The sequence below is a fragment of the Fringilla coelebs genome (genome assembly GCF_963513975.1).
Source record: "Fringilla coelebs genome assembly, chromosome: 1".
NCBI lineage: Eukaryota > Metazoa > Chordata > Aves > Passeriformes > Fringillidae > Fringilla > Fringilla coelebs.
The window spans coordinates 552,718-572,627 of NC_140028.1; the positions used below are offsets into that span (position 1 = coordinate 552,718).

At 52.3% G+C, this 19,910-nt stretch overlaps 2 protein-coding genes across 2 annotated transcripts in view; one reads left to right on the forward strand and one right to left on the reverse strand.

Moving 5' to 3' along the window:
* Positions 1 to 1,486: 1,486 nt before the first annotated feature.
* Positions 1,487 to 12,530, forward strand: LOC311158826 (NAD(P)(+)--arginine ADP-ribosyltransferase 2-like; the record flags this gene model as incomplete). Its single annotated transcript, XM_084214472.1, has 2 exons — positions 1,487 to 1,960; positions 12,255 to 12,530. 2 exons carry the CDS (start codon positions 1,487 to 1,489, stop codon positions 12,528 to 12,530), a joined length of 750 nt encoding a protein of 249 aa, XP_084070598.1.
* The window catches only part of LOC311158825 (NAD(P)(+)--arginine ADP-ribosyltransferase 2-like), a gene marked incomplete at both ends in the record, with an annotated part of 38,792 nt that continues 26,102 nt past the window's right edge, over positions 7,221 to 19,910 (reverse strand). The window contains one exon of the mRNA XM_084214471.1: positions 7,221 to 7,775. Within this exon, the coding sequence (XP_084070597.1) occupies positions 7,221 to 7,775 (555 nt within the window). The remainder of the gene's footprint in view (positions 7,776 to 19,910) is intronic.

Sequence of the window (19,910 nt, forward strand, 5' to 3'; positions counted from 1 at the left end):
AGTAGTTTGGAAAAGAATGCCACATGTCCTCTGAAGTGTCAGTTGATAGAAATAAACGAGAAAGTTTCAGTTCCCCTGAAGGTGCTGGATAGAGCTTAAAGACTGACAAGTAAAAGCATGAAAAGGATGTAAGAATGTGGATACGCGGGATGAACATGGCTGTAGCCCATGGAGAAAGAGGTAAAGGGAACTCCAGTGAGGGTTTTTTGGCAAGTTCTGTAACACAAAATGAGCCGCACCTGCCCAAAGCAAACATTCCAGGTGAGGTCATCTGGGATATTGGGACACTCAATGAAAAGGGCCCCCAGAGACCCCATTTTTATGACTCTCTTTTAGGACCATAAAAGAAGTTCCAGAGAAAGGTGGAGCTATGCAAATTATTTCTTGAGAAAGTGCTGTTTCTGTATGAGATAGGAAGCTCATGGTAATGAATATTTATAATTGTGGTGGATAAATACCCCATGGCAAAGTCCCCCCTGAGCTGCAGGACCAGGAGAGACCTGCTGTGACTCTGAGCTGATAAAGAATTCCGGCTTTCTGATACCTCCAGTTCCATCAGGGAGTTCACTCCGGCTGATTTCGGTATCAGGGGCTGGGGGACAATGGGAAACTTGAGGGTGGGACATGGTACTGGGGTTGCAGAGTGGGACCATGAGGGCTCCAACGGGATGCATTGGAAAGAGGGGTGATGCCCAGGTTTGGGTTGGGTTCCCAGGGTGACACCAAAAGAATCATGGGACTGGGAGCATGACTGGGGTGTGGGAGAGGGCTGAGGGGCACACGGGGGTGGGTGAGGGAGTGGCTTTAGGAATTTTGGTGAGGTTCCTGAGGGCCCTGGAGTCACAAGTGGTGTAAAGAGGTGTGGGAGCAGGAATGAGTTCCTGGGGAGCACTGGGCGGACATTTGAAGAGTAAACACAGGACTGGGGTTGGGACTGGGGGCTGGTGGAACACTGAGGGGACACTGGGAAGGTCAGGGGTTTTCCCCAGGGTTTAGGCTGGGGAACTGCATTGGGGCTGGGGTGACACTAGTGGGGAAGGGACATGATACTGGGCGTGGGTTTGTGGGGCTAGTCGGCACAGGGACAACACTGGAAGGGGCACAGAGATGGGATTCAGGAGGTAACTGCTGGGGGGGAGAGGGAGTTACCCCAGAATTTGGTTCATGTTCCTGGGGGTCATTAGGGGAAAACCAGTGGTTGGGGACATGGGCCCTTGGGAGTGGGATTGTTTTCTTGGGGATCTGAGGGACACCGTGGAGTTCTGGAATGACCCCAGGATTTGGGATCAGCATTCCAGAATGTTTTCACAGGTCTCGTGGTCCGAGCTGCCCCTCAGCCCTGCTCCAGGCTGACCTCAGTTCTCCTCCACAGTCCCCTCATAGAGGAAACCTTCCCATGTAACACCCGTGTGCTCTAATTGTCCCCTCAGTATGTCCCTCTTTGTCCCCCAGTGTCCCACCCAACTCCTGGTGTCCTCTCCCCACCATGGCCCTCCTGGCTCACACCCTGGCACTGCTGGCAATCACCGTGGCCACCGCAGCCATCAAAGTGGTGCCTCTGGACATGGCCCAGGACTCCTTCGATGACCAGTACCGGGGCTGTGGCCCTGCCATGACCAAGGCGTTGCCATCCCTTTACAAATTTGAGTTGCAGAAGAATCCACTCTTTGCCAAGACCTGGGCGAAGGCCGAGGCTGAGTGGCGCAAGCGGGGCTCCCATGTGTCCCCTCTGGCATCCCCAGCCCACGCTGTCGCTGTCATGGCCTACTCCACAAAGGACATCTACAAGGACTTCAACGCAGCCGTGCGTGTGGCTGGACGGTCCCACCAGGAATACCGGAACAACTTCCACTTCAAAACGCTGCATTTCCTGCTGACCCAGGCCCTGATGAAACTGAGGCAGGCTCAGAATGGGCAGTGTCGCCACGTGTTCCGGGGTGTGCATGATGTTCGCTTCCAGGCACGGCAAGGTCAGAAGGTCCGATTCGGCCAATTCACATCGACTTCGCTGAGCAAAGAGGTTGCCCAGAAATATGGAACAGACACCATTTTTGAGGTTCAGACGTGCCACGGTGTGGACATCCAGGCTTTTTCTTTCTATCTGAGCAACAAAGAAGTGCTGATCCCACCATATGAAACCTTTGAGGTCACCAAAGTCACCCAGAATGGGAAGAAGGCATGGATCAGTCTCCGCTCCACCGGGACCTTAAGCAAATACAACTGCGCATTGCTGTGAGGTGACAGCACAGGGGACAGCCTGGGGAAATGGGGACACCCATAATAAGGCACAGGGGAAAATGGCATTCAGTGGGGATGAGGGACAGGGGCATTCACTGGGGATGGGGGGGTAAGGACACCCACGGCTGGTGGCAAGGGCAGGGACACCCAGTGTTGGGGACACTCACTGTAGGTGGGGGGACAGTAACACCCAGTGGTGGGGACTCCACCTGTGGACAGGGGACACCCATGACAGAGCACAGGGAGTGAGGACACTCACTGAAATTTTTGGGACAGGAACATCCCATGCTGGGGAAACCGAATCTGCTGACACTGATTACAGGCATGTGGATAGGAAGGCCCATGACAGGGCATAGGAATGGAGATGCCCACATCTGGGAGAAGACAGGGACAGGGACACCACTGCTAGAGGTGGACAGGGACAGGGACAGAGACAGCAAATCCCTTGTACTGATCCTGTCCCTCCACTGCAAAGACAGTGTTGGGACGGGCCCTGTGTGCTGAATGCAGGTGGGCTGGGACCCTCCCTGGTACTCCCTCCCTGAACCCCTTTCACCCCCTGTCAACCCCATGGCAACCCTGACCCCTGTCACCCCTAAGCCCTCCGTGATCCCTGCACATCCCTGGCCCCTAACCCCCCCATTACCTCCCTGACATCCTGTCATCTGTCACCCCACAAACCCCATATCACCTGTCACCCCTAAAGCCCCATTATGGCTGTCCCTGCACCCTTCCCTCCCCACATGATTCCCCTGGCATCTCTCTTTGTCCTCCAGGAGGCAGCGTCCCCATGGAAACTTTCCAGTTCAGAGAACGCCTCCAGGCCACCGTGGTCCTGGCAGTGGCCACCTGAGGATCATCTGAGCCACAATGCCACCAAGGTCACCAAGACCACTGTGGTAACTGTGACAAACATGGCCACCATGATCATCAAGACTCCCTCAGCCACGAGACTGCCCACCAAGGCCATTGTGCAAAGCCATTTTATGAAATAATTCTATCAAAAGAATTCTATTAAATAAATCTGTCACTGCCAACTGAACATCACAAAAATTCTTAAGCAGGGCTCAAGGTCACACACCACAATAGCACTTGTGGGAACATTTCTTTCTCACAACCTCCTCTCCTGGGGAGTGTCTCCATCCAGGGGCACGAACCTCACACGCATTTCATTCCAAGGAGGAATATGGGAGAGGAATCCCTGTCAGAGAGGGGATTGGACATTCCCATTCCCAAGGTCAGGCGATGGACTGCCAGTCCCAGCTTTGGTGCTTCAGCCGCAATTGTCAGTTCAGTGTTAGGGATTTGGGCTGGTATTAGCCCAATTCAGCACCAAAATCAGCACAAGACCCCTCTCAATGCAGCCTTGATGGCCACAAATGGGGCATTGTCCATTGGGCACATTCCAGGCAGAGCATCCTGCCACATCCTGCACTTCAGGGGGACCTTAAAGGCTGGAAATTGGGGAGTTCCAAAGAGCAAGGGCAGGTCCTCTCCCTGGGGAGGGACAGTCACCCGTTCCCAGTTCAGACTGGGTGGACCTGCTGAGGCATATCTGAAGGAGGGCCTTGACCATACAGGTGGGAACTGGCTGAGTCTGCTGGGGCAAGGAGCCATCCAGGGGGTGTTGGAAAGAGTGAGGAAAGAAGGTAAGGGAGCGATCGTGCCCCACTGCCCTTCCCAGGGAGGCACATCAGGAGTGCTGTATCCAGCTCTGTCCAGTGCTGTTTAATCTTCTGGCCTGCTCTGGACCCAGTCTTGGTCTCAGGGATGATGCTGCCTGAGCTGGGAGGTTGGGCCAGGTGCCCACTCTGGCTCTATCGAGCCTGACCTGTTCTGGGATCCAGGGATTCTGGAAGTTGTGGTTTGGGAATTGTCCACTGGAGGGCAGCACAGAGAGCAGGAAGTCAGTAGCACTGCACATGTGCCACACACAACTGCAGTTCTGGGTGCCAACAGCAGGCGGCAGCACGAGCTGCTGGCACTGCTGAGCGCCCGCCCCGCCCCATCCTGGCCCTCGGGGCTCTGCAATGGTTTGGGATGAAGCGACCTTAAAGCCTGTCTGGTGCCAGCCCTACCATGGGCAGGGACATCTTCCCCTGGGCCAGGCTGCTCCACATTCTGCCCAGCCCAGCCTTGAACTGTTCCAGGAGTGGGACAGCCACAGCCACAGGAGGAGAGCGGGGGTAGGGATGAATTTTGGGTTTTTTCTTTCTTCCTGTACTCTTCTCTCTTTTGTTTCCCTTTTTTTCCTCCAGGGAAAATGACAGTGGTGGCCTTGATGACCCCATTTTTCTGGGGGTCATGGTGGCCGTGGTGATCGTGGAGACCATGGTGACTGTGAGAAACAACTGTTCACTTTAAAATTTTAAAGATTTATTAGACCTCAACAAACACAAGAAAGGGACTGAATAAGGAAAATAGGCAGCACTGGCACCATGGCAAACTTCCAGAGGCTTGTCAACAAAATGGCAGCTTCACCTTTTATGCCCCCAGTGTTGATTCAGCCAAACCTGGCTCTCCCAAAGTCTGCCATTCAACCCTTTTTTTCCATCCATTGGTGGAGACCTTCTTGCAACTCAACCTGAGGTGAGGTGTTTTCATGCCACACCTCCCCAGCAACAGGCTTTCCCTATTCCAAACTGCCCAATGCCAGGGGCAGAGGTACACATGCCCAACCTCCACATGTCCCTAACAACCCTGACAACCAGGGCTGTCCAGTGGGAACAATACAGAGGGGACAAAGGGGAAAGTGGGGAGAGCGAAGGGTGTCCACAAACCAAACTACAGTCACATAACTGTAAATCAACAAAATATCTCTTAACATACACACAATACTCACCCTTTAATTGTGAAAATCAATTATCACATTACCCATCTATAACAAAGCTGTGGCTGCCCCACTCCTGGAACGGTTCAAGGCCAGGTTGGGTGGGCCCTGGAGCAGCCTGGCCCAGGGGAAGATGTCCCTGCCCATGGCAGAGCTGGCACCGGACGGGCTTTAAGGTCGCTCCAGCCCAAACCATTGCAGAGCCCCAGGGGCTGGGATGAGGCGGGGCAGGTGCTCAGCAGCTCCAGCAGCTCATGCTGCCGCCTGCTGTTGGCACCTGGAACTGCAGCTGGGAGCAGCGCATGCGCAGTGCTGCTGACTTCCTGCACTCTCTGCTGCCCTCCGGTGGACAATTTCCAAACCACAACTGCCAGAATCCCTAAATCCCAGAATGGGTCAGGCTGGAACGAGCCAGAGTGGGCAGCTGGCCAAACCTCCCATCTCAGGCAGCATCATCCCTGAGGACAGGACTGAATCCAGAGCAACCCTTAAATGGTCACGGCGCTGGGCAGAGCTGGACATGGCACTGTGCCGAACTGGACACAGCACTCCTCATTTGCCTCTCTGGGCAGGGCAGAAGGGGACTGTCACTCCCTCACTTCCCGGCCCCACTCTTCCCAATGTCCTTTGCATCTATCCCGGTCCCAGGCCACACAGGTGGCTCCACTGGTCACCCACCAGCACCCCCAGGTCCTTCTCCACAGCTGCTCCAGTAGGTCCCACCCAGTCAGGACTGGGGACTGAGGACTGTCCCTCCCCAGGGGAGGGAACCTGCCCTTGCCCTCTTGAGCTTCCCAGTTTCCAGCCTTTAAGGTCCCCCTGAACTGAAGGATGTGGCAGGATGCTCTGCCTAGTATGTGCCCAAGGGTCAATGCCCCTTTTGTTGTCATTGGGGCTGCATTGAGAGGGGTCAGGTGCTGATTTTGGTGCTGAATTGGGCAAAAACTAGCCCAAATCCCTAACGCTGAACTGACAACTGCGGCTGAAGCACCAGAGCTGGGCCTGGCCATCCATCACGTGACCCTGGGAATGTCTCGTCTCCTCTCAGACAAAGATTCCTCTCCCCTGTTCCTGCGGGAAATGAAATGCCATGAGGTTGCTCCCTCAGGAAGGGGACACTCCACAAGGATCCTCAATGTTGAGAGAAAGAGATGTGCCCATGAGTGTTTCTGCGGGGAGAGACATTGAGCCCAGCTTAGGAATTGTCACTTTTTGCTGACTTTGTCAGATTTATTTAATGGAATTGTTTTGATTGAATCATTTAATGGAATTGCTTTGCACAATGTCCTTGGTGGCCTTGGTGGGCACAGCGGTCACAGTGGCTGTGGTAGCCTTGTGGCTGAGGTTGTCTTGGTGATCGTGGTGGCTGTGGTCGGCACAGTGACCATAGTGACCTCAGTGACCTTGGTGGCCCAGAGTTCAGAGGATCGCAGTGGGCCATGCCAGGTCTGTGGTGGCCAGGAGGAATCCTCGGAGGTCACAAGGTGCCCTGGGGACGCTCCCACCTGGGGGAAAAAGAGGGGTATAATGGGAGACCATGAGGGGAGTGAAGGGGTTTTAAATGGCCATAATGGGGGGTTAGGGGGGCAGGAGAGATGGGGGTCATGAGGTGACAGGTGAGGTGTCATGTGTGGCAGGGTATGTGGGGTCAAGGGGCTAGGGAAGTCAGCAGGGTCATGGTGGGCTTATGGATGACAGGGGTGAGGGATAGTCAGGGGTTCCAGCGGGTGCCAGGGGGTGCCTTTTGGGTTCAAGGAGTGCCGGGGGGGGGGGGGGGGGAAGTCATTGCCCACCCACGTCCAGCACACAGGGCAATCCAAACAGCACTGTTTTGGAGGGGCAGGACAGGTTCGGTACAGGTAGGGTCCAGTCTCTGCTCTCCCCTGGCCGGGGTATTCTTGTTCCTGTCCCCTCCCACAAATGGGAATCCCCATTCCTGTGCCCTGTCATGAATATTCTTGCCCTCATGCCCACAAAGGGTGCCCCCAGATTTGACATCACCAGCCCTGGGTGTCCTTCTCCCCACACACTCAGTGGGAGTCCCTGTCTCCCATGCCAAGTGAGTGTCATTGTCCCCTGTGCCATATCATGGGTGTCCCCATGACCACAGTGTGTATCCCATTCACCCCAGGCTGTCCCCTGTGCTGTCACCTCACAGCAATGCGCAGTTGTATTTGCTGAAGGTCCCAGTGGAGCGGAGGCTGATCCTTGTCTTCTGCCCATTCTGGGTGACTTTGGTGACCTTGAAGGTCTCAAAGGGAGGGATCAGCACTTCACGGTTGCCAGGATCGTAGGAAAAAGCCTGGATGTCTACACCGTGGCACGTGTGAACCTCAAATATTGTGTCTGTTCCATATTTCTGGGCAACCTCTTTGCTCGGTGACGTCGATGTGAATTGACCAAACCGGACCCTCTGGCCACGCCGTGTCTTGAAATGAATGTCACGCACACCCCGGAACACGTGGCGACACTGCCCATTCTGAGCGTGCCTCAGCCTCACCAGGGCCTGGGTCAGCAGGAAATGCAACATTTTAAAGTGGAAGTTGTGCTGGTATTCCTGGTGGGAGTGCCCGGCCGTGCGCACGGCTGCATTGAAGTCCTTGTACAGGTACTTCATTGTGTAGGCCATGACAGCAACGGCCTGGGCTGGGGACGCCAAAGGGGACACATGGGAGCCCCGCTTGCGCCATTCAGCCTCAGCCTTCACCCAACCCCAGGCAAAATTCGAATTCCTCTGGTATTCGATAGCGTAGATGGAGGGCAGAGCTGCGTTCATGGCAGGGCTGCAGCCCCGGTACTGGTCATCGAAGGAGTCCCTGGCCATGTCCAGGGGCACCACCTTGATGGCAATGGCGGTTGCCATGGTCATTGCCAGCAGTGCCAGGCTGCGAGCCTGGAGGGCCATGACGGGGAGAAGCCACGGGACCGGTGTGGGACACTGGGGAACAAAAGGGGACACAATTAAGGGATAATTGGGGCACCCAAGGATATGTAGTAAGGGTCCCTCCGTGAGGGGCTGAGGTGGGATGGGGTTGGGGGGTGTCAGCCCAGGGGAAGGGGGGTAGCTCTGGTTAGAAGACCCTTGGAAACATCCTGGAATGGTGATCTGAACCCTGGGGTCATTCCAGGACTCCCCAGGCTCCCTCAGACCCCCAGGACTACAATCGAACTCCTGTGGACTCATATCCTCAACCATTAGCAGCCTCCCAGTCCCCCAGGACCATGATTCAAATTCTGAGGTCACTTCCACTCCCACCAGCAGTGCATCTCAGGACCCCCCTCCCACAAAGCCCCCCCTGGACCCCACTGCTGTGAGCCTCACAGTGTAATTTCTGTGCCCACAAGTCCCACAACCCCAATCCCAGTCCCATGTCTCTTCCCCCTTAGTGTCAACCCAGCCCCTCTGACACTGCCAAACCCACACCCTGGGAACAATCCGACTTCCCAGTGATCCCTTAGTGCCCCAACAGCCTATGCCTCAATCCCAGTCTTGTGTTTACCCTTCCAATGTCCCCCCAGTGCTCCCCAGGAATTGAATCCTACTCCCAATCCTCTGCAACCATCTTGTAACCCCGGGCTGATTACAAACCCCAACTAAATCCCTAAAGCCACTCCCTCACCCCTCACTGTCCTCCTCAGTCCTATCCCTGACCCCAGTTCCACTCCCAGTCCCGTGACTCTTTTGGTGTCCCTTGAGGACTCCAAACCAAATCTGGGGGTCACTCCCTGCCCCCACAACATCCCCTGGAGCCCCAATGGCCTCAACCCGCAACACCAGTCCCAGGTCCCCACCTCAAATGATCCAATTGTCCCCCCAGCCCCTGATACCAGAATCAGTTGGAGTGAAATCCCTGATGAAACTGGAGGCAGCAGAAATACGGAATTCTTTATCAGCAGATCTGTCCTGGTCCTGCAGCTCAGGGGGAATTTTGCCATGGGGTATTTATCCACCACATTTATAAATATTCATTAGAAGGGGCTTCTTAGCTAATACAGATACATCACTTTCTCTGGAAATCATTTGCATGATTCTGCCTCTTTCTGGAAGTCCTTTTATGGTAATGGAGGGTCATCCAAAGGGGTTTCTGGGTGTGGTTTTCATTGATTGCCCCAATATATCAGATGACCTTTCCTGCAACTTCTGCTTTTTGCAAGCACTGCTCCTTCTGTGGTCCAGAATTTTCAAAAGATCCCCACTGGAATTCCTTTATCTGTTTCTCCAAGGACTCCATCCACATTCATCCTCCTTTCCTTGCTTTTGCCCTTTCATCTTTAAGCTCTATCCAGCACCATTAAGGGATATGAAACTTTCTATTATTGCTCTCTCCCCATGACCCCAATACCATGGTCCCACGTTCCCCCAGTTTCCTGGAGTCCCCCTCCCCACTTCCCGCTGAGTTGCTGCCACAACTCAGACACCACTTGGGGTCCCCTATCAGATGACATCGCTGTAGGTGCCTTGCGCCTGGGGATGATCTCCTGGGGGATAGCCTGGGTGACTTCCCTGGCATTGCTGCTGTGGCAGGAGAAGATCTGGACCCCAAAAAAGGGATCCACCAACACAGGAGATACCTGAGCCTTTGTTGGCGTAATAGCTCAGAAAATCCATTTTCCAGTAATCCCCAGGAGTGTTTCCTCTCTCAGTGATGCCTGGAGGTGATGGTTTTGAATTCAAAGGGTTCTCTTGAAAATATATAGTGGTCATTGGTCTGCAACAGACCTGACAATTTTGTCATATGGGCATGGTGGTTCTGAGGCCACAGGCAAATCCCTAATGCACTGATTCCCCAGAGCCTTGCTGGTGCTTTTATCCTTTACAAATTGCAGCATCAGCTGGGGAGGGCCTGACCTGGTTCTTGCGAGTTATCTCTCACCCACCTACCCACCCAACCACCCTCTTTATTATGGGCTTTTAGATAAGCAGCCAATTTTCAATCTGCCCAACTCTATCCAGGCCTCACCTCTGGTGGTGAAATTCCTGTCTCAGGAATTAACACCAGGATGCTTTGTTGCGGAACCTCTCATGCAGCTTCATTGCAAGTCTATTTCCCACCTGGATTTTGGCAATCCCCAAGCTGGTGTGCCCTGGACTGTAGTACAACCACTTCTTTGGGCAGCTGGGAGGAATCAAGGAGGGACAATCATTCTTGTTTATATTTAATCAGAGATCCCTGTGCTGTTAATCAACTTCTATCTCTCCATATGACTCCATGGGCATGAGCAATGCTCAAAGTAGATGTCAAGTGAGTTCCTATGTTTGCATGGGACAGTGTGAGTGTGATTGGGGATCTGGGGGGTGAGTAATGAAAGAACGAAAACTTAAATCCCTTAGTAGTTCTGGATAGAGCTTAAAGATGAATGCGCAAAAGCAAGGAAAGGAGGTAGAAGTGTAGATATCCAGGATTAACGTGGATGGAAACCATGGGGAAACAGATAAAGAAATTCCAGTGAGAGTCTTTTGCAAGTTCTGGAGCACAGAAGGAGCAGCGCCTGCAAAAAGCAGAAGTTGCAGGAAAGGTCATCTAGCATATTGGGGCAATCAGTGAAAACCACACCCAGAAACCCCTTTGGATGACCCTCCATTACCATAAAAGGACTTCCAGAAAGAGGCAGAATCATGCAAATGATTTCCAGAGAAAGTGATGTATCTGCATTAGTTAAGAAGTCCCTTTTAATGAATATTCATAATTGTGGTGGATAAATAAGCAATAGCAAAATCCCCCACGACATGCAGTACCAGGAGAGATCTGCTGTGATTCCGAGCTGATCAAGAATTCCGTATTTCTGCTGCCTCCAGCTCCATCAGGGAGTTCACTCCAGCTGATCTCGGTATCAGGGGCTGGGGGACACTGGGGAACCTTGTGGGGGGACATGGGATTGGGATTGTGGCTCGGGGCCATGGGGGGCTCCAGGGGGATGTTGTGGGGGGCAGGGGAATGAACCCTGGATTTGGGTTGGAGTCCTGGATTGACATGAAATGGGTAACAGGACTGGGAGCAGGTTTTGGGTCTGGAAAAGGGACTTGGGGGACACTATGTGGGGGGGTGGGGGTGAGGGCATGGGTTTTAGAATTTCGGTGAAGTCCCAGAAGGACCCTGGTTAACAAGAGGTCTAAAGAGATGTGGGAACAGGACTGAGGTCCTGGGGAGTCCTGGGGGAAAAATGGAACGGTAAACAGAATACTGGGTTTGGGATGAGGGGCTGGTGGGGCACTGAGGGGACACTGGGGATGTCAGGGATTGTTCTCAGGGTTTGGGCTGGGGTCACAATACTGGGGAAACTGAGACGGGATTGGGAGTAGGGTTGTGGGGCTGGTGGGCACAGAATGACACTGGGGGCCACACAGAAGTGGTGTCCAGTGGGGCACTGCTGGGGGTGCAGAGAGTGACCCCAGAATTTGATATAATTTCCTGGGGTTCCAGGAGGACACTAAGGGTTCAGGACATGGGACCCAGGGGAGTGGGATTGTTTAACTGGGGGGTCTGAGGGGAATCCAGGGATGACCTCAGGATTTGGAATCAGCATGCCAGGATGTGTCCAGGGGGCTTCAAGCCAAAACTGCCCCTCTGCCTCAGGACTGCCCCCAGCACCCCTCTTTAGCCCCTCATAGAGGAACACTTCCCATGTACCCCCATGTGCCCGAATTGTCCCCTAAGCGTGCCCCTCTTTGTCCCCTAGCGTGCCATACTGATTGTGGTGGCCCCTCCCCACCATGGCCCTCCTGGCTCGCACTCTGGCACTGTTGGCAATAACTGCGGCCACGGTGGCCCTCAAGGTGGTGCCACTGGGCATGGCTCGGGACTCTTTTGATGACCAGTACAAGGGCTGTGGTGCTGCCATGAACACAAAGCTGCAATCCCTCTACAACTCTGAGTACCAGAAGAATCCTCAGTTTGCCTGGGGCTGGTATTATGCTGATGCTGAGTGGCGTAAGCGGGGCTCTCCTGTATCCCCTCTGGCATCCCGTTGGCAGGCTGTGGCTCTCATGACCTACACTTCACAGCACGTGTACAAGCAGTTCAACGCAGCCGTGCGCACGGCTGGGCGCTCCCACCAGGAATACCGGAACAACTTCCACTTCAAAACGCTGCATTTCCTGCTGACCCAGGCCCTGGTGACACTGAGGCATGCTCAGAACAGGCGGTGTCACCGCGTGTTCCGGGGTGTGCGTGATGTTCGTTTCCAGGCACGGCGGGGCCAGAGGGTCCGATTTGGTCAATTCACATCGACATCGCCACGTAAAGAGATTGCTATGCACTTTGGGACAGACACGATTTTCGAGGTGCACACATGCCATGGTGTGGACATCCGTCAGTTCTCCATGTTTCCAGGGGAGGAGGAGGTGCTGATTCCACCCTTTGAGACCTTCAAGGTCACCAAAGTCACCCAGAATGGGCAGACGGCATGGATTAGACTTCGCTCTGCCGGGACCTTCAGCAAATACAACTGTGCATGGCTGTGAGGTGACAGCAGAGGGGACAGCCTGGGTTAATGGGGACACACACTGTGGTCATGGGGACACCCATGATAAGGCACAGGGGACAATGACACTCACTGGGCATGGGGGACAGGGACACACATTGTGTTTATGGTGAGAAGGACACCCAGGGCTGGTGTCGAATATGGGGGCACCCATTGTGGGCATAAGGGTAAGAAATCCATGACAGGGCAGAGGGATGGGGATTCCCACTTCTGGGAGGGGAGAGGGACAGGGAGACACCAGCCAGAGGAGGACAGAGACTGGGCCGCACCCGTGTCGAACCTGTCACACCCCACCAACACAGTGCAGCAGGGATGGGCCCCGTGTGATGGACGTGGGTGGCCCACGAACCCAAAAGGCACTCCCTGAAGCCCTGGCATCCCCTGGCAGCCCCCATTGCAGCCCCTGACTATCCCTGACCCCTGTCATCCATAAGCCCACCATGACCCTGCTGATCTAACTAGCCCCTCTACCCCCCATACCCCCCCCACCCATGACATCCTGTCACCGGTCACCTCATGGCCCCTATCTCTCCTGCCACCCCTAACCCCCCATTTTGGCCATTCCCGACCTCTTCACTCCCATTATGGTCTCCCATTATACCCCTCTTTTTCCCCCAGGTTGGCGTGTCCCCAGGGCACCTTGCCACCTCCGAGGATTCCTCCTGGCCACCACATACCTGGCATGGGCCACTGGGATCCTCTGAACTCTAGGCCACTAAGGTCACTGAGGTCACTGTGGTCACTGTGCTGACCACGGCCACCACGATCACCAACACACCATTAGCCACAAGGCTACCACAGCCACTGTGACTGCTGTGCACATCAAGGCCATTGTGCAAAGCAATTCTATTAAATAATTCAATCATAACAATTCCATTAAATAATTCTGACAAAGCCAGCAAAAATTGACAATTCTTAAGTTGGGCTCGATGTCACTCACCACACCAACACTAGTAGGAAAGTCCCTTTCTCTCAGCTTCAAGTAGGACATTTGGGGAGCACCCCCTTCCCCCTTCCCGAGGGAGGAACCAGATGCACATTTAATTTCCAGCAGGGACAGCGGAGAGGAATCTCTGTCTGAGAGGAGACTGGAGATTCCCAGGGTCACATGATGGGTGGCCAGGCCCAGCTCTGGTGCTTCACCCTCAGTTGTCAATTCGAGGTTGTTGATTTGGGCTGATATTTGCCCAAGTCAGCACCAAAATCAGCACCAGACCCCTCCCAATGGAGCCCAAATGGCCAAAAATGGGGCATTGTCCCTTGGCCTCATTCCAGACAAAGCATTCTACCACATCCTTCAGTTCAGGTGGGCCTTAAAGGCTGGCAATTGGGAGGTTCAAGAGGGCAAGGGCATGTCCTGCCCCTAGGGAGGCACACTTCCCAGTGTCAGTCCTGCTGGAGGGGACCTGCTGGGGCATCTCTGGAGAAGGACCTTGGGGTGATGGCGGGTGATCAGTGAAGCCAGCTGTGTGGCCTGGGAATCAGGAGGGATCATGGGGGAAGCAGGAAGAGCAGGGCCACAAAGTCAGGGAGTGACTGTGCCTCACTGCCATGCCCAGTGAGGAACACCAGCAGTGCCATGTCCAGCTCTGTTCAGTACCATGTACAGTTCTTGGCTGCTCTGGACCCAGTCCTGTGCTCAGAGATGATGTTGCCTGAGCTGGGATGTTGGGCCAGGTGCCCACTCTGGGTCCTTCCAGCCTGTCCCATTCTGGATTTGGGGATTCTGGAAGTTGCGGTTTGGGAATTGTCCACTGGAGGGCAGCAGCGAGTGCGGAAAATACACAGCACTGTGCATGCACCGCCCCCAGCTGCAGTTCCGGGTGCCAACAGCAGGCGGCAGCACGAGCTGCTGGTGCTGCCGAGCGCCCGCCCCACCCCATCCCAGCCCCAGATGCTCTGCAATGGTTTGGGATGGAGCGACCTTAAAGCCCGTCCGGTGCCAGCCCTGCCACGGGCAGGGACATCTTCCCCTGGGCCAGGCTGCTCCAGGGCCCACCCAACCTGGCCTTGAACCATTCGAGGAGTGGGGCAGCCACAGCTTTGTTGTAGATGGGTAACATGAAGATTGGCTCTCACAATGAAGGGATGAATATTGTTTGCATGTAATGAGAAGTTTTCTTGGAGGATGATGATGTTTTTGTGGTTTGGTTTTCTGACACTCTTTTTTCCTATTGTCTTAGGGTGATGTTATGATGCTTGTATCACGAATTGTATGTTCTGTTTATGCAGGATATTACATTCTGTGCCCTCAAGACCGGCTGAGAGCGAGGGTGGGGAGAGGAAAAAGCACAGAGTTTTGTTATCAGGTACTGGACTCCTCCACAGTCTGCTGGCACACTGTTGATGTCTGGGCATGGATGGGGCAGAACACTATGCTCCTTTTCCTTTTTTGCTTGATTAGTTAGTTTAGCTAGCTGAGGCAGTCCGTGTTTTCCCTGGACTGTTTTTCTTTCCATTTTCTTGGAACCATTCAAGCCTGCTCCAGACTGGGACCTGGGGAAACATTGAGAGCTCACACTCTGTAGCCTGCAGGGCCTATTCTGGGCAGCAAGCTTTCCCAGCACCAGAAGGACTGGTAAAAGAGTGACCACCCACTGGAGAGACTTTCCGGATTTGTCATCTTCTCAGAGCGGTGAATGAGTTTTGTCATCTGGTACTGTTCATTTAGTGTGCTGGGGAGTGCCTGGCCTGTTAAATAAAAGGTTCTTTCCACTCTTCTGCAAGGAAATTCTTTCCCAAACTGGCTGGGGGAGGGGCCATGAAGGTTTGATTTCTGCAGGGGCCCCTTTTGGACATTTTCTCCAAAATTTTCCTGAACCAGGACACCCAGAGTCTCCTTTTTCCCCCTCCGTATTGTTGCCACCAGATGGCCCTGCTTGTCAGGGCTGTCAGGGACATGTTGAGGGTGGCTGTGTACCTGTGCCCCTTGCTTGGGGCAGTTGGGAAAGGGCCCAGCCTGTTGCTGGGGAGCTGTGATGTGACAATGCCTCACCTCCAATCAGACTGCAAGAAGGTCTCCACCAATGGACAGCAAGGAAGAGTCAGCTGGCAGGCTTTGGGAGGGGCCAGGGATATAGAAGGAAAATTTTTGTATGTGTATGACTACTTATGGATATGTATTTGGCTGATGCAATTCCAGGGTTATAAAAGGCAGGGCCGCCATTTTGTGGATGAGACTCTGGCTGCAGCTAAGTGCACCATTTAGGATTCAGGTGGAACATTTGTGCAATTTACCTTTTGAGCAGAAAAATTCACCGTGCAAGAGGTTTCCTTGCACAAAGGAGACAGAAGAGCCCTGTAATTTAATTCATGAACAAAGGAAGACGCCATGGACAATTTCCCTATGGGGTGTCTCAAGTCGCTGGACAATTCCGCCTCCTTTTTATCCCAATTTCCCAGCCATATCTCCCACTCCCTTTCCCCATTGGTGGAGGTACTTGGAAGGTGCAAACTTACTAATCCAGCCACTGCACGACCCCCTTGCTATGCACCCCACAGTTGTGTAACACAGACACATGACCATTAAAATGAGCTTTCACTCCACCCTCCGTGGGAAAATCAATATTCATAAGCCTGTTAAGTCCTTCTTCTTCTTCTCATAGTTCAGGAATTTTGCAGGATCTTGGCTGAGCAGCAGTCTGTGTCAATGAGGAATATTATCTGAAACTGATCGTTTATCTGGTAACTTCCTTATCTACAAGTCCCTGGTCCTATCTACCACCAGATTTCCACAATCTGTTTTTGAAGAAACATTAGTCTTATTCCTTTCAGGATTGGATTTATTTGGGAGCGGAAATAGAATTTGTTTGGGTTTAAACCCTGAATATGTGGGAAAGCACAGAATTTGGGGAAGAATGCAAATGAATGAATTTCTCATGAAGTAAAGGGCAGTCAGGGAGATGTTGGGGGAGAGAGGGGGTGGGGAAGAGTTTTGGTTTTCTTCTTCTTTTCCTCTACTCTTCTCCCTTTCTTCCCTTTTCCTCCAGGGAAAATGATAGTGGTGGACTTGGTGACCAAATTTTTCAGGGGGTCATGGTGCCCATGGTGATCGTGGAGACCATGGTGACTGTGAGAAACAACTGCTCACTTTAAAATTTTTAAACATTTATTAGACCTCAACAAACACAACAAAAGGGCCAAATAAGGAAAATAGGCAGCACTGACAGCGTGGCTGACTTCCAAAGGCTCATCCACATAAAGCATCTTTGCCTTTTATGCCCCCAGTGTTGCATCAGCCAACCCTGGCTCTCCCAAAATCTGCCATTGAACCCTTCATTGCCATCCATGGGTGAAGACCTTCTTGCAACTCGACTGGAGGTGAGGTGGGCATGCCACGCCTCCCCAGCAACAGGCTTTCCCTATTCCAAACTGCCCAATGCAAGGGGCAGAGGTACATACCCAACCTCCACATGTCCCTGACAACTCCAACAACTAGGGCCATTTGGCACCAACAATAGAGAGGAGGGAAAGGGAGAGAACAGAGGGTGTCCAAAACAGAAACCACAATAACACAATTATACATCAACAAAATTTCTCTTAACATACAAACGCAATATTCATCCCTTAATTGTGAGATCCAATCATCACATTACCTATCTATAACAAAGCTGTGGCTGCCCCATCCCTGGAAGTGTTCAAGGCCAGGCTGGGAATGTTTTGGAGCAGCCTGGACAAGGGAAAGATGTTCCTGCCCATGGCAGTGATGGCACCAGATGGGCCCTAAGGTCGCTCCAGCCCAAACCATTGCAGAGGTTTGGGCTCTGCAAAACCCTGGGGCTCCCCATTGCCCCACTCTGCAACCCCAGTACCGTGTCCCCCAACAAAGTTCTGCTGGAGTCCCCCCAGCCCCTGATAGCAAATTCAGCCAGAGTGAACTCCCTGATGGAACTGTAGGCAGCAGAAATCTGGAATTCTTTATCAGCTTGAAATCACAGCAGGTCTCTCCTGGTCCTGCAGCTCAGGGGGGACTTTCCCATGGGGTATTTATCCACCACAATTACAAATATTCATTACAATTAGCTTCTTATCTCATGAAGAAACAGCACTTTTTCAAGAAATAATTTGCATGGCTGCAGCTCTCTCTGCAAGTTCTTTTATGGTCCTGGAGGGCCACAACAATGGGGTCTCTGGGGGCCATTTTCACTGAGTGCCCCAATATGCCAGATGACTTCACCTGGAATTTTTGCTCTGGGCAGGTGCTGCTCATTTTGTGTTTCAGAATTTGCCAATAAAAACCTCCCTGGAGTTCCTTTATCTGTTTCTCCATGGGCTCCAGCCATATTCAACCTGCATATCCACACTTTTACATCCTTTTCATGCTTTTGCTAGTCAGTCTTTAAGATCTATCAAGCGCCTTCAGGGGAAATGAAACTTTCTCATTTATTTCTATCAACTGACACTTCAGAGGACCTGTAAGGTGCTTTTCCAAACAACTCAGCCAGCCCGGATTGATCGAGATGAATGTGAGCTGTAGCAGAGACTGTTCACCTCATCCAAGAGGCCAGGAAATAAAATTTGGGACAATAGTTTATGGTATATACTCTGCACGCCGTAACTCCAACAAGATGTGGAATAAGGGGAGGAGCTTGATGTGTTACAAAGAGCTCTGGAATTGGCAGTGAGAAAGAGAGCAAACATAGGAACTCACTTGCCATCTGCTTTGAGCATTGCTCATGCCCATGGAGTCATATGGGAAGAAAGAAGTCAAATAACAGCACAGGCATCTCTGATTAAATCAAAAGAACAAACATTGTCCCTCCTTGATTCCACCCAGCTGCGCAAAGAAGTGGCCATGCTACAATCCAGGGCACACCAGCTTGGGGACTGAAAAATCTGTGTGGGAAATTGATTCGCAATAAAGCTGCATGAGAGGTTCCGCAACAAATCATCCTGGTGTTAATTCCTGAGAAAGGAAGTTCACCACCAGAGGTAAGGCCTGGACAGAGTTGGGCAGATTGAAAATTGTCTGCTTATCTAAATGCCTACAATAAAGAGGCTGGTTGCACCCAGTCTCCTCCACGTTCATCCTGCATATCCACACTTTTACATCCTTTTCTTGCTTTTGTCAGTCAGTCTTTAAACTCTCGCCAGCCCCTTAAGAGAACTGAAATTTTCTTTTCTTTCTCCTTTTTCGCACCCCCTCAACACCCCAATCCTGTTCCCATTGTCCCACATGCCCCAAGTTACCCCCTGTCCCTCTCCTAGCTCCTCACTGCGTTGCTGTCCCACCTCAGATACCAGTTGGGGTTCCCTATCAGATGATATCCATGTAGGCACCTAGAGCCTGGAGGTGATCTCTTGGATGAGTGGGCGGGAAGTCATCTCAGCATCTTCCCCGGCCTTGCTGGTGTGATGGGAGAAGTTCTGGACCCCGTAAGACAGTGTCCACCAACACCCGGAGATACCTGAGCCCATGTTTGCGTGGTAACTCAGAAAATCCATTTGACATTTATCATTGTCGCTGCTTTTAATGAAGAGATGGGTCTACTGTTGGACTAAGAAGGATTTATTGCTCAGATAAACATCAGTCTCAGAGGTCATGAGATTTTAAAGGAGCAGGCAGTCAGCCAGAGCACAAAGTAGTCCCAAGTTCTTGGTTGCAAGACACTATATAACATTCTAATCCAATGGACTGCTATTTTGCTTTTCTAACCTATCACCTTTACTCACTTCTATGGCACTGCAGAGGTTTTTACCCAATGTGCCTCTAACTCTCATGCACACCTTTACTTCTATCATAACCCTTAAACTCTTCACTTATTCTATGTAATCACATTACTGAGCTATAGACCCTTCACCATCTTACCCAATAAACTTTCTTACTTACTTAAGGCATGCTCTTACTCACAACTTGAGAAACATAAGTTTAGGATTTTTCTACCTAATGTCTGTGTACTTTATTCTTACATCAATTCAAGCTCCTTTCAAGGCTGCAGATCAAACCCTCCTGAATGTGTGGAAGTTTCTGTCTTTCCATTTGCCACAGCCAGTAAACCTTGGGAGAGTTTCCTCTTCCAGTGATGCCTGGAGGTGATGGTTTTGAATTCAAAGGATTCTTCTGAAAACACATCAGGCATTGCTCTGTAACAGACCTGACAATTTTGTTCTATGGACATGGAGGATCCAAGGCCACAGACCTGTTCCCCATCTCATCAATTCCCCAGAGCTTTGCTGGTGCTTTTCTTCTTTCCAAATTGCAGCATCAGTTGGGGAGGGCCTGACCTGGTTCTTGCGAGTTACCTCTCACCCACCCGCCCACCGTCCCTGTTTATTTTGGACTTTTAGATAAGCAGCCAATTTTCAATCTGCCCAACTCTATCCAGGCCTTACCTCTGGCGGTGAACTTCCTTTCTCAGGA